This window comes from Alligator sinensis, unplaced genomic scaffold, assembly GCF_000455745.1.
Source record: "Alligator sinensis unplaced genomic scaffold, ASM45574v1 scaffold1907_1, whole genome shotgun sequence".
Taxonomy (NCBI): domain Eukaryota; kingdom Metazoa; phylum Chordata; order Crocodylia; family Alligatoridae; genus Alligator; species Alligator sinensis.
Window position 1 is genome coordinate 187573 of NW_005843160.1, and position 14921 is coordinate 202493.

At 48.8% G+C, this 14921-nt stretch overlaps 1 protein-coding gene across 1 annotated transcript; it reads right to left on the bottom strand.

Annotated features, from left to right (window-relative positions):
* Positions 1–476: 476 nt before the first annotated feature.
* Positions 477–10385, bottom strand: AGMAT (agmatinase). The gene is made up of 7 exons (XM_014526789.2): positions 9534–10385; positions 7059–7261; positions 4202–4250; positions 3340–3535; positions 2533–2712; positions 1898–1982; positions 477–942 (listed from the first exon to the last, which is right to left on the bottom strand). The coding sequence occupies exons 1-7, from the start codon at positions 9941–9943 to the stop codon at positions 869–871; spliced, it is 1197 nt and encodes a 398-aa protein (XP_014382275.1). The 5' UTR covers positions 9944–10385; the 3' UTR covers positions 477–868.
* Between the last annotated feature and the right edge of the window lie 4536 nt (positions 10386–14921).

Here is a 14921-nt window from a genome sequence, read left to right on the forward strand (position 1 = left end):
CCCAACTTCTTCTGTCTTTAAGCTACTCGGGGAGCAAATGCAGCAGGCTGGTTACCTTCATCAGGCAGCCAGGCTGCTTCATTAGGCACAGCACTTTCCAAAAGCTGCTCTGAAGTTTAGTGGCTCTTCCTAATCCCCTCCCTGAGGATGGTATCTAACCCCAGGGCAAATCCTGCCTCAATGGATGCCACCATTGAGTCGTGGTGCATTAGGCACCGAGTCATCTTCTAATGTAGAAGTTGGAGCTACAACGTCTATGATTTGGACCCACCGCATAGAGGGTCAAAGGAAATTCTGGTGTCTTGGTTTTTCCATGCTCATGAGAGGGGACAAACATTTGATCCTAAGGCAGAACTAGGCATTGGAGATTTTCACCCATTTACATTATATCTGCATATATTTCTCCCTGCCTAGACTTAATTTGAATACAAAGACAGTTCCTTTTAGAGGAGAAAAGCTGCTGTGTATATAGAAAGAAGAGCTCAGAGTGCTGCTAGCTATTTTATTACAATGAAGCATCCACAGATCTGTCCCACCAAGGTCCTCCAAATGGACTGGCCAATCCCATCTGCTGCATAACACAAATAAGGAGCTTGGAGTTGCTTTATTCAGTGAGGAATGACATTTATTCTCTACTGAAAGGCTCTGCATTAACTGCACAGGGGGAAGAAGGGCAAAAAAGGAGCGGCTAAACAGATCAAGGTTGTTCCCTGCAGGCTTCCTTAACATAATAAAAACAGAGTCTTTGCTGGGGAAGGCTGTGGTAAAGTGAAGGTGACTTGGTCGCTGCCGTGCTAATATGTTACAGTGGTAGGTCCTGAGTGTCAGTAATGTCATTAGCATGAGCGGGAGCCTGCCAGAGGAGGGCTTATGCAGTTTTCACTTGGGGGAGAGCACACAGCATTTCAAACAGCAGGTTCGCACCCGTGAGGGCCGTGTTCCCTACAAAGAAAAGGCCAGAAATAGTTAGAGGGCTCATCTTACTACCGCTGCAGCAAGGAGTCATTTCCAGTTCAGCATCTACAGTTGCATCTCGGCACTGTTCTGAAACTGGCTTCGGGGCTACGTCTATGTTCTAGTACCTCTATGTCTATTCATTTGTCCTACTGAGGAACAGGTGAAACGAACCCACGCTGAGCTTGGTGCTTCTGTGATTGGGTTGCTACTTCTAATAAAGCTAGTTCAGTTCTAGCATGAGTATCTCTATATTATGCTGTTGCCAGTCTAGTGTAGATGCTCCCAAATATGCAAAAAAACCCCATTTAGATTAAGGTGGTTCTTGATTCTTGCGCAGAATCATCTGCAGGACCTGAGCTGCAGTCCTAAAAGCCGTAATGTACAACAGGATTTTACTTATGAAAAATCACAGCGTCAAAAGTATTTAAAACTGTACGATTTAGTTCCACCCAACGCCCTTGTTTTCTTTTAGCAGGACCTCTACTCCCACTCCCAGAGGAGAGAATAATTAACAGTGAGTGGCTGAACAGTCATACAAACATCATGCAGTAGACTAAGGCCACATCTACACTGCCAAAACAGTCACAAACCCCAGCCAGCACTAGTGCGCTGCTGGCGGCATCTGCAGAAAGCTGTAGCCTTTACCACTGTACAAGGTTAGATAAAACACTAATGTATATCCATTGTTGTAGCAAACCCAGCAGTCAATTATACATCCAAGGCTCATACTTCCTGAAGCCACAGAGACCATCATAACTGTCCTGCCTTGACTGCGATTTGAAGACACTCAACCTGTTCTGAACCTGCCATTTCATTTTGGCTCTAAGTAGCATCCGCTCAACATAACTCAACGTTAGCCCAGTCGGCTAACGACAAGCACCACGTGTAGCAATTCTGTCAGCCTGTCCTGTTGTCCTAAATGAGGTTTCCTTTGACTCACCAGAAGCATCATAGATTGGAGCAACTTCAACGAGGTCACATCCCACTATATTCAGTCCTTTGCAGCCGCGGATGATCTCCAAAGCCTGTAAAAGTAATAAAAGGGCTGGTTACCTGGGTTGGGTAGCAGGATACTGGGCTAGATGGACCATCGTCTGACCCAGTGTGGCACTTCTTACGTGCTTAACTTTGGAATCATTCTGCACCTTTAAATGAGAGGAGTGTGTTTTGTTTTTTAAACAGTTGAGGAAAAATCTGTTAGGATTAAGTCCGTGCATTTCTGCCACTCTGACCTATGCTTTCTGATTAGTATTTGCTATATGGGAGTGACCTGAAAGTAGGGAGCTAGATGTAGAAACACAGGTCCCATCGGGCTACACATCAGCTCAGTCTCTCCTGTATCGATGGGTAAATTCCACTTTTGTCAGTCAAGCTCCACACGACAAGAGGAATCTTAAATGGTACCAGCCCCCGAGACTACAGCCTTCCTCTCTAAGCACATTTAACTCATTTTGATCCCTGACCCTTCCCGTTCTGGGACCTGAAGTGTGTAAGTTGAACGCCTGCCTTTTCTGTGCCCATGATCTTTCCTTTACTCTCTGAACGTTTGAGAGCAAAGCCCGGGCACCTCCTTACCTGAGCAGGTGTGAGCCCGGCAATTTCAGGTGTCCCGGTCCCAGGGGCAAAGGCGGGGTCTAAGCCATCGATATCAAAGCTGATGTAAATGGGCTTGTCTCCCATCTGCTTCCTCACTTCTCCCATCAGTGGTACCAGAGACTTCATCCAGCAGTCCTCAGCCAGGACTACCCGGAAGCCCTATTAGAGGAAATAAAAAACAAGCATCAGACTCCTACTGCTCAGAGACTTCCTGCCAGGAGAGGGATGTGCAAATGAAACAGGTCAGAGGTACAATGGTCCCGGGTCACATTTATGCAAACAGTTATCCCCAACCTGAATCCAAAGCAGGCATCCTCCGAGCTGTACTACCTGCTGTTCCCAGGCCTCCCTGATCCTCTTTCTCCATTGCCTCCAATATGTAGGGCAGTCAGAGCCTACAGACTTGGCCAGCAGTATTTTCCTACAAGGGAAGGTACCCCAGCATGCTAGAAACAGAACAGGCAGGAGAGCTGTAGAGGAGGGTGTTTTCCTTTCTAGCCACTACTCAGAGAGGCCGTGGGGACTGCTGATAAAATGATAGCAGATAGGGTTTTCTTACTCTAGGATGCATGATAAAGTGATACAGACTGGGATAAGGGCCCCATGCAATTGCATCAGTGAATGAGTAATGGCATCTTCTCCCTTCATTCGCTAAGCAAGCCTCACAATAACCCATCCAAGTAGGGGAGAGATTTACTCCCAGCACTGAGCTCTCAATGCGGGCACCACACTGCCCGCAGGAGCAGGCGCAGTCCCGGAGAAGGTTGTGGCCGCAGAATAAGTTACCTGGTCCCGGCTGTATTTGTAGGGATCGGGGCTATACGAGGAGCCTCGGATTCCAATCTGAACCACACGCTTGCAGTCCAGGAGCCCCTCGTCCACGCAGCGTCGGAACGGCGTCCCGTGGTAGATCTTCTCCCCCAGCGCCTTATCTCCCGTGTCAGTGTGAGCATCCACGTGCACCAGCCCCACCGGCCCATGCCTAATTGGGACAGGGCAGCCGCAAACACAGTCATGTTAGCACCGGGCCCGCTCGTGCGCTCCAATGTGATTTTACTCAACCGTTCAGCATGGCACTGCCACGGAGCCTTTGCAACCACAGCTCTGCCCCTTGGCACAGCCCGTAACTGTGTTACAAGCACGGATTACCCCACCAACTAACTCTCAAGACAGTGATAACCTGAGGGAGTGGGGAGCAGGGTGTTGGCTAAGGTCTGCCCTGCCGAAACAGAGGAGGGGTGAGAGGCTTCCAGCCTCCAGTCACTGATTTACAGCCTTCTGCCACTTGTTCCTGCCCAAGCATCGGTCTGGCTGCATCCGAGTACTGCATGAACCTCGCCATCCCAAAAACACAAGACATCCATGGTAAGTCTAGGCTTGCCCAGCACAGCGTAAGGCTCCACAGTCAAAGGTGAGGGAGCTATCCCCAGAAGGCCTCAACTACAGGCGCACACTAAAGCACTTAAAAAAGGGTGAGGAAGGGAGGGACATGCAAGCACATGCCAGCTGAACTGGGGTAACTGGCTCCTATATCAGACAGATGGCCCAGTTACCATGAATCAGCTGAAGAGCATGATAATCTTACGGCGTATCATCTCTCCACACTCATGACGTCTCTTTAGTGCACACGTTCAGGCTTTGCACTTACTTTTCTGAGACAGCCTGCAGGATAGGGTACGTTATCGTGTGATCTCCGCCTGCAACACGAGAGGGAAACAGAACGTGTCACGTTGTAAGAGCAGGCCGGCACTGATTGAACGCATTTTAAAAGGATAGCGACTGCTGTTTACATGACACCTCGTCTATGGGTATCGCACCACATGACGGAGAGAGGGATCGCTAGCTGGAAGTCACTGCATCAGTTCATTCTGTGCTTGTACAGTGCTGAGCACAAACCAGATCTCGGTCTGAAATCACAGCTCCAAAGAGCTCTGCTAATACACACAATAATATTATTCCACCTAATTAAGTTCCCTGAAGCTTTACGTGGGTGACAGATTCTGGGAAAACACTCCAAAATCCAGACAGCTGTATCCATCTGGCTTCAGCTGCTACTCAAGGGCAGCTTCCATGTGCCCTTGTAGTGCGCAGAGCTGAACTTTCAGCAATTACTATTGCTAAGTGCAGCCACCCGCTGTTATTCACTCCTCATCTGTACTTACTGCAGCATTGCTGTATATTAACTACCCCCAGAGGTCCTCTTGCTTTTGTAAAAGGGATGAAATAAGATCTGGAAGAGATCAGATTTCACCTGCCAGAGGAGTGGCGCCACAGCAGTGCAAAGGGAGGGATCCTTGCTAGACGTTATAAATAGAGGCATAACGTGTCTAAATATGGATCCGGGCTATTTGAGGAGGCCGCAACTTAAATTTGCAGTTTGCCTTCCATATTGCGATCGCTTTATATAATCACAACAGCTAACGCTGTTACCGTTGGCAAAATCACGGGTGCTTGAGTTAAACAGCAGACAGACACAGGCAGAGAGACAATCTGATTCACTGCCTGCCCCGAAGATAATGCACTGCACAAGGTTCAACTCCATTTAAAATCCAAAGCATTTTTCTTTGGGGGCATCAACTGCTTTTATTTCTGATCCCGCTAAGCAGGCTGACAAAATACCTTGAAAATCAAATGCAGATATTTAGCTTTAGTCTGCGTTCAACCTGTAAAACAGGTCCCTCTCTAACCCTGGCTATTCAGTTTTAACACAGCATTAAAAGGCATCATTTATCCTAGGAACCTCAGATGCTAATAAATAATAAATCACATTCCCTAACTCAGCACTGGGCTTTGTGCAGATTTCAGGTTTATCACACACGTTTTACTGTGCTTGGTTATTTCTGATAGACTTATACTAGCAGATGAGGACACATTGCAGGAGAAAACTGCAAATATTTTGCCGTCATTAAAAGAACATTGTTGACCAGTAGATAGATGATACCTGGCTCTTTGAAGCAAGTTACAGCTAGAACAAGCCAGCTGGAAGAATCCAGCTTTCATCGGGAATTTATTTTTAAAACATGTAAGACAAGCGAATTAAGAAAAATAAATATCGTGTACAGGCACCCTGAGCAGGAGCTGGACTTTTCTGGTCTTATACTTTTGGAAGAATAACTATATCTACACCCCCCACTCCATACATATACTGTCATATATATATATATATATATATATATATATAGATATATATATGAATGATCATTTTTAGTTACTTTGCTCCATCTAGTCTGGAGCACTCTCATCTTTCAGTTTTATTAGCCATTCACCTTTACAGCCAGATGTTACCAAGAGCTCGGGACTTCAAGAGCACAAGAATAGAGCCAGGACTCCTGGGTTGTCTTCACAGCTCTGCTATGAGTTGGGGCCTGACTTTGCCGATTGGCGAAAGCCTGGTTTTTCGGAGGTAGCCAATTTACAGCTAAAGTTGACAGGGGCGGCAGGCTGTCGGTCTCTGAAAGTCACTCCTTTCCCTGCCCTGTGCCTCAGCTCCCACGTCTGTGCAATTAAAATGATTCTAATTTGCACTTTGGGATTCTCAGCTGGAAGTCACTAGAGAGAGGCAAACTCTTTTATTCCAGAAATTATTTAAACCACAACAAGACTGTGTCCAGGCAAACCAATACCCTCATCTAAATAGCAGAAACATCCGATGACTTGTCTACTGGAATTTCACCAGTCGTACTGGGCTAATTAAACTGCTTTGGTGACTAGTCTCCGTGTGGACACTGCTTCAGAAGAAGAGCAACTTTTTTTTTCAGTTCAGCTTAAACCTCTTCCCAAGTGACATCAGTTCAATCACCAGGAGCTTTAGAATAAGAGCGTCTACATGGAGGATTAGACCAGTATAACTTTATTGGTTTAAATTCATACCATAGCTTCTCCCACTATCACTGTCCCAGGCCAAGAAGCTTTGAATTAGGATTCTCCCTTACCTCCAAGAGTGCGACAGAATACGGGTCTGCAAGCTATAGATTTGGATCTGAAATCAGATAACTATACACGCATGCGCGCGCGCACACACACACACACACACACACCAGCCAGCCAATATAATGAAAGCAATATAGTGCCAACATGCTGTTTGGAGAGCTTTGCCCATTCATTACAAATGAATACTGGGAGGTTGCTGAACCCCTGGCTGTCTGGTGAGCAATGAAGTCCCAATACCAGGCAACATCAGCTACTGCCGTTGAGAGTATATGCTGACAAGGAACTGGACTAAGCAGTGGATATTTTTGTTCAGTAGTACTTCAGGGTCGTTTTCTCATCCATATGCAAAATACCAAGTTGATTAAGGAAAAAACAACTAGGAGGAAATGCTGGAAGCAGCGAAAAGCTGATGGAGAATGAGTTTTCTCCATAGGGAAGGGATCAGTTCTACCTTGCTCTCAACGCCCTGTAGTCAGTGATGGTTGTAGGGGAGGAAGGCGATGGCCTCAGTGCCCCAGGGCTAAATAACCCATGTTCCAGCACATGGAGACAGGGCCCTTCCCCTGGGTCCTTACCCAGCACGAGGGGAATGCAGCCCGTTGCCACAATCTTCCGAAAGGCTTCTCGGATTTGCCGGCAGCTGTCCTGCAGGTTGTAGAGGTTCACATTCACATCGCCAAGGTCAGCGACCATGAGGGAGTGGAAGGGCGCCGCCCGGGTGCTAGGGTTGTACCTCCTCACCATCACCGACTCGGCTCGGATGTGGCGCGGGCCAAACCTGGAAGAGAAAGAACACCATGCTCTACGATCTAGTAAGGAAAGTTGCATGGGATCAGGGGATGCTATGCCCAAAGGATGCAAACTCCTCCTAGATATGTGGGCGGCGAAGGGTGGGATATATCTCGTTGGAACGACCATTGGCCCAAGAGGTTCATGTGTGGCTTTGGCATTGTGGTTGCGATTTTCTGTCAGGGGCATAAATGCCTCTAGGTCTAGCCAGAGACCTAAGCGCGAATCTAGAGAGACCGGCAAAGATTTGGAAGACTCTCGACTCCTAGTGCCCAATTTGAGCTGCCTGAAAAAGACCTAATTTTTTTAGAAAAAGTTGAGCGTTCACTTTATTATATTCAACTCTCTTTAAAACAAATCTCAATTGCGCCTAGATCTGCGATGGCCGCACAGTCCATCTGTTGAAGCATTCAGGCCTTGCTCATCACGGCAGTGCGTGGTGCGGTCTATCACAACTACCGCACAACCACTTCCCTTGAGGCAGTGGGAATTATTTGGAGTAGTTCTTTCCCTTTCTGCCTCCTTGGTTGTTGTTGCGGGCAAGCTGCAAGCATTTACTGGAAGTGAGTGTCTTAGGTTTGGGCTACCTTACAGAGAAGGCTTTGTTTCCTCTGATCACAACCATCACCCTGCAGGCTGGCAGGCTCTGAGGATCACAGCTGATTGGGGGGGGCGTTTACACCGCGTTACAGTCCGGGAGGCAGCGAAGCTTAGGGCTGTGCGAAATGGTATCATTCTGTTTCGACGGAAACAGCGTTTCGTTTTGATTCGAAACTGTTCCGTTTTGTTTCGTCGAAACAGTTTCGACGCTGTTTCAACGTTTCGCCCACAGGCTATACGGGGAAAGCTCGAAACAGCCTATAACTTTGTCATTTCTCGCCTGATTCAGATGAAACTTGCAGGAATGGTAGCCCCTTCTGAAGGCATGAAGCCTACCATGTTTCAAGGAGATTGGTGCAGGGGTTTGAGGGGAAACTGCACCTCAAGTGGCAGACGAGCAAAACTTGTGCCATGGGTGACAGTGTGTGTGTGTTAAGGCGCAGCAGGGTGACGGCTGCAGGGATGGTGGCCCCTGCTGTGGCCACGATGCCTGCCAGCTGTTGAGGAGATTGGTGCAGGGGGGTTCTGGGGCCTTGCACCCCTACCTGCTGACAAGCAAAACTCGTGACATGGGTGGGTGACACTGTGCGTGTGTTAAGGTGCACCCGCACTCCACTGACATGGAGGCAGAAAGCAGGGCAGTTCAAACAATGCTGCCTTTGATACAGCTTTTCCATCCCTTCCCCCGAGCACTGGGATTGGAAGGGACCTCAGGGAAGGATTTCAGTCGCTGGCCAATTACACAGTCAATAATGAGAGCAGTCCTTCCCCCTCCCTCTCCTTACTTTAGTTTCTGTTTCCCTGCAGGCAAGCCCAGCTCGAGCTTCAAAACTCAAAATGTTCTGAAAATTGTTTCAACTTGCCTTGTTTCGTTTCGAGGCTGTTTTGAAGCTCTCCATTTCGTTTCAATTTCACGGTTTCAAGCTCGAAACAAGTCGAAACGAAACTGTCAGTGAAATTTCGCACAGCCCTAGTGAAGATGTCACCCTTGCCATCACGGTAGCAGTGTAGCCACGCAGGGTGATAGTACCTGGTGCCTTCACTAGTAGGATATAAGGCGGATGAGCAAAGCATCGTCCTTCCCCATGACAAAACCATCATCAGTCAAGCCCCCCTCTCAGCTCCAGATATCTATCTCCTCAATTTAAATACATGTCCTTTGCCTAATGATTCCTGAACCAAGGGGATAGGAAGAAAAGAGTCCTATACAGTGGTACTGGAGTCCATGAGAGAGAGAGACAGGCACTGCCGGACTCATGGATTCAGGTTCAACGCAGATGGGAGCGAACACATTTGTGACTATCCAATCCGACTGTTTGCGCAAACCGAGCGAGCTGTCACTTCTGTTCCTCCGGGAAAGGCAACAAACTCGCACTCACACCAGGCACCTTTGGGTGGCACCGAACAGGAGCTACGCTTTGCCTGGTCCCTGCAGCTCGGGGCTGAGACCAGGGTCCAGCCGCACGGGGAAATCTGCCCGCGCCATCCCTGTTCCCTGCATAAATATTCACTCCCCAGGCTTGTCCATCCTACATCGACGATCCTTGGATGTTTCCAAACCTCAGGTGGAAACGGGCAGTTTCTGTGGGCTGTGGCACTTGACCGGCAGCCTGCAGCAAATAGGTGGTACCTGCCCCCTTAGTGTAATTGCTGCCACTTACCTCGCACCGGGACGGTTGGAGGTTCCCGTGTCAAGAGGGACCCCAATGAAAGCTGCGTCCAGCCCCTCCGCAGACGTCTGCACGGGCAGCTTCAGCATGGAGCAGACCCCCACAGGCCTGGCCACCGACTCTGCACTGGGAGGGATGTTGAACCTGGAGTCGGAGAGCGAGCGGCGAGGCACAGAGGGCCCCGACAGCAGACGAAAGACCCCCCGGGGGAAGCCGAGCATGGAGCCAGGAGCTGCCAGGTGAGCCCTGACCCCCGCGCAGGGGCGAGCTGCACCGCTGGTGAGTGCAGGCGGCTGGGGCTTGGCCAGACAAGTGCCCACGAAGGTCCGGGTGCCGAGCCCCTCTTTGCAGAGCACCCTGGGGAGCAGCTTGCTGCGACTCAGGGAGAAGAGGTGCTCCATGCTGCACTCCTCGCTCCCAGGCAGAGCAGAGACAGAGACACGACCACAGCTGCCCTCTCTCAACGTGGGAGGCAGATTCCTGGTCCTGGCAGTAGGCACAGCCCTGTCATTTCATCCCCCTCCCTCCCCCTCGTGGGTTCAAAGTGCAGCCCGGAGAAGTGCACTCCTCCCCATGCCCCCAGCGTGAAGGGCAGACATAAGCAGCTTGCAGCTCAGCCATACACTTTTCTTTATTCTCTTCTTTCCTCCTTCATTTCTCTGCTTTTCAAACCCCCCCATTTCCTCTTTTTTTTTTTTTTTTTAGTCCTCCCCCTCCAGCCCTTCCTCCAACAGACTTTGTATTCTGGGAAATGGAGTCTCTCGCTGCATTGGATTTTTTTTGAGTTTGCAGGAAATCTCCTCGGCTGAGTGCTGGGACAACTGGTCCAGCTAACGGCAGCCGGCAGTGCTTTTAATTCAGGTCAGAGACAGGTTGCAGCCTGCAACTCTCCAGTCTAAAGCAGGCAGCCTGTTTTCTCAGCAGGCCACTCTCCCATAGGAATAAGGGCAAACGTTGCCCCGGGTTTCCTCCCAGGCCCTGCTGGGATGTGCTCACGGACGTGGCCTGGGGGCCTCCGTTCCAGCCAGCCCTGACCCGGCTGTGATGGCTTCTCGGAAGACTTACCAGCCACATTTCTACAGAGAAAGCTAAAGAGCAGCCCCACAGCACATCTCACGGAGGAAATAAAGCTCTCTCAATGTGTGGCCTGGCTTTGGGGGGGTGGGAAATGGAGGGTGAGACAGAGCAGTAGCGTCCCTCTGACCAGCTTTTTCCTGAGAGCCTCAATTGAGGAGACCAGTTAAGCTGCCCTAGGAAGAGGTGAGAGAGTGGTGGCTTCACCCCATGTCTGGAAATAAGGCAGAATTTACTGCACAAAGAGCAAAAACAATGGTTTCACTATAAAGCATTTCCCAGTGCCCACGTGTCTCCCCCTCCCTGCCCCCAAACACACCCCAGATGCTGTGGAACCATCATCAACTAATTTAATATATATATATGCATGCATGCATGCATGCATATGCACACACATGTATGTATATATGTGCATACACACATATACATCACCGACCTCAGCAATATTATCGCAGATGAGTAAGCAGAAACAAGGAAAACCACTAAGAAAACCACACCAGCGGGAAGCCTTTAAGAGAACACCTCTGAATGAGAACTTTGAGCTGGATTTCAAGGCGGATAGGGAGTGAATCCTGGTATCAGATAAGGAGACTTGAATGCCATTGCAATTGCTGTAATGTATAAGCACGGTCCTTTGGGAAGGGTGCAAAAAAAGTGGCAGCCGCTCACTGAGCCAGGCACCTTCTGCTCATTTTAAGGCAGGAGGTAGTTTTCAGGTTGGTGGGTGAGAAAGTGCCAATTCCCCCTACCCTTCTTCTGAAACGTGGTTTGTGTGAAAGGGACCCTGGATTCCAGCACGTTCCCCTTCAACGTGGGGAATCTCCCTGATGCTCAGCAATTAGAAAAGGCAGCCTCTCATCAGGGTGCTAATTCACGATCCTTTGCCCCACACCCACATCCATCTCTTTTCATGCCTGCTGAGGAGGTTTGGCTTATCTAGCTAACCGAATACAACATTTTTTATAGCATCCGACAGCTGAAAGGATCTGCAGCCATTCTGTGAACTTCACCAAGAGATTTCTAAGGAGCACTTGCCCACCCCTGCCGTCGCCTCCCCACAGAGGACAAATGCGGCAGCTATATAAACAGTGTAAAGCAATGGGTTAGGTAAGGAGGATTTTTTTTCTTTCACTTCTCATGTCTGTTTTATGGAGCTTGAATCTTTGCTATTTTGTCTCCCCAGACTCAACTCTCCAACTGCCCCAGTCGGCGACCAGCTAGAATGACCCTGGCAAAGTCCCCAAGAATATACAAAGGAGGCTACAATCTGAGCTAGTAGGGCTTAAACCCTGCTTGAACCCGGGTAATCTGTACCAACGCAGATCACCGCTCTCCTTTCCTGCAGGAGAGATTTGCATTGAGGGCAGCTACGCTGGCAGATGGCCACCAATGACTTACCCTGAATCCAGGCACCAAGGTAGCCAAGGCCTTAGTCAGCAAAAAAGGCTTTGGATGGGAAGCGGACGCAAGTCTAGAGTTTATCACATTTTCAGTCTATGTCATAGTGATCCAAGCATTCAAAGCAGGAACTGCCATGCAGAAAACCAGTCGTGGCCAGCAGCTGTCAGTGGAGCCTTGAATGGAGGGTGAAATATGTTGCTACGATGATCTTGCAACCGTACTTTCATTCATAACTTTCTTTCATAACTCCCATTCCTCTTGTTTTCAAGGGCAGAAACTTATAGTCATTTTATATTTAAAATTACCTTGGCCAGAGCAGGCGGGAATGTTCTTGACGCCCAGATGTTCAGTGGAGGTGCATCGGCTCTGCCAGTTTTTGTCATTTCTCCATTTCCGAGACATGTACACACGACAACCTAGCAGTGTGGGTGCTTCCCTGAGATATGGGAACCTGGGTGAAGGCCCTGATTCTGCCAGAGTAATCGGGTCTTAAAACCCCCTGCTGTGAGACAGAGTAAGGATTTGACCCAATCTCCCACATCCATCGCCTCTTTCCCAATTGAAAACGCTCAGTTTCCAGCTGCAAATAATGGCCGGTTTGACACCATTCCATTTCCACAAGACCCTTTGGAAGTTCTTTTCCGCCATGATGCAGAACAAGAAAAACTCACAACCCCAAAGCTACGACAGAGTAGACTTGTCCTCTAGCCAGTTCTAATCTTACCAGCTGGGCTGAACAAGGTCAAACCAGATTGGATACACCAGGCTCAGAAAGGTTTTAGATACCCGACAGGCTTAACTCGGACTATGAGAGAAGGCTATTGGGTGCGCTGGTCCAGAGAAGGTGAGTGGAAGTAGGGGAAGTATTAAGAGTGTCGGAAGAGAGAGATTTATTAGACAAGCACTGCTTCTGCAAAACAAGCCGTCCCATCAGGATGTGGCCATGCAATAGTTACTGGGAACGTGCCTTTCTAGTCCAGTACAGTATCACGCTACCTTCCCTTTCCCCTCCATCAAAATCAAGTGGTTGGACACGTAGTTGGAAGAATGTCTATTTAATCCCCCTGTGAACTCTGCTTTGCAAATGGAGCTTTTGTCCTCTACATCATGACTTTCCTTGTAAGGAGTCCCAGCCCCAAACCACCATCTAGTGTAGGTAGCAAGGACTATACAACAAATACATCTTTTAAACCTCCTACTTCAGGATGCCAGCAGACTGCCTGCAGGGGTCAAGAGAGCTCCCAGCACATTAAGCTTCAGACCCCACAGATTGCTCTTCATCTTATACTTCAGAGGACGATTTTAGTCCCTGGGAAAAGCAGGATACTGGACTGGTTGGAGTCCATCTGCGGTCTGAGCGGTGGTCTTTCTGAATGCTCTGTTCATATTTCTGCTCCCTACTGCACTGCTGACTGGGGAGAGGGGCAGGGAAAACAGGAGTACATACACATGTAAAAACAGATTAGCTCCACGGTGGGACATCACATCATGCTTCTTCACAAGGAATAAGTCTAGACAGAAGCTTCAGTCCTGCAGGTAAGAGTGAAAAATGAAGGTGGACATAAAGGGGAGCTCTATCACATGTCCCTATTAATCCCTCATTCAAGTGGAGACACCAAGAATTAACAACTGACAGGAAACCTGGCCAGGATGAAAGCAAAGAGAAAAATGACTGAGTTTATCGCTGAGCGCTGGGCACCACCAGTGACTTCAATTCGGCAGCATAACCACGGTCAGCAGACCCTCACATGAGAAGCATCAGCCCTCACAGATCTATGCTGTGTTATGAAACACAGAGCACATGTCTGTTTGAGGGAGAGACCCCGATGGGCTTATAGTCAGGAAAAGGAGTTGCTGTTTCACCCTTATCTCAGGGACATCAATGCTGTTTCCCAGTTCCTTGCTGTCAGCCTACCGATCGTCAGTGCTGCTGGGAGACGCTGGCACCGTACAGGAGAGCGCAGATTTGGGTGTTTCAGGATAGCACCTTCTGCATCACCGCAGGGGGCTGGACTAGATGATCCTCCAGGTCCCTGCCAACTTTGAATTTAGATAAATTTGAGGCAAAACAATGCCGGAAGGGCAAAAGCCTCACAAGCTGAACTGCCTAAAAAAAAGATCTGTGTCATGCACACTCACCAGCAACAGACAGGCCTTGAGACACCCAACAGAAGGAGGTACTGAAAGGAGCAGAGTCCTGTTTTACTACTAACAGTGCAGAATTGGTGGCAGGCAGCCCTGGCCTATGGAGGTGCCCAGTGAATTTTCCCGTCCCTTTCCATCTGAAATAAAGCCCACATGCACCCCGCATTTGCTGCTATAAACATCACCTTCCACAATTAGACTGGACTGCACCAAACTGTGGGATATTTGCAAGTGGTGAGTTATGATTAAAGCCAGCATTTCCACGCCAGTTCCACAGTATGTTTTTGTCCATGGACAGCATTTACTATGACCTTCCCAGGTGTTCCCAGATTTTGGCTTTGTTTTGTCGATCCTTTCATAGGCTAAGAGCTACCTGGGGTTCACCACACAGTTCCAACAATCTCCAGGAAATAAGAGGAGCAAGAACGTATTCAAAACATTTCAACTTGGGTTGAACCCTCTAAGAAGAGCTGGGGAATGCCCATAGTGCTTCTTTTAAAGGGTGCCGAGCTGGTTTTTGAAGAGCCTGGATTTAACTGCCCTCCTCATGGGTGGAGTAAAGGAATAAGCCAAGTTCCGGTGGCTGGATTTGAAGGAGCAAATGGCCTTTTAGGATCTCACGCTAGTAATATTTGCTATGCTGCAGAACAGTGAATTTGTAAGGCCAAGTGCCAGGCAGATTCAACCCCCAGGTCACTGGGCCCCTGGTACAATGAACAGAGACAAAATTAGCTAAAGCATATTCTTTCAGTGCCAGAG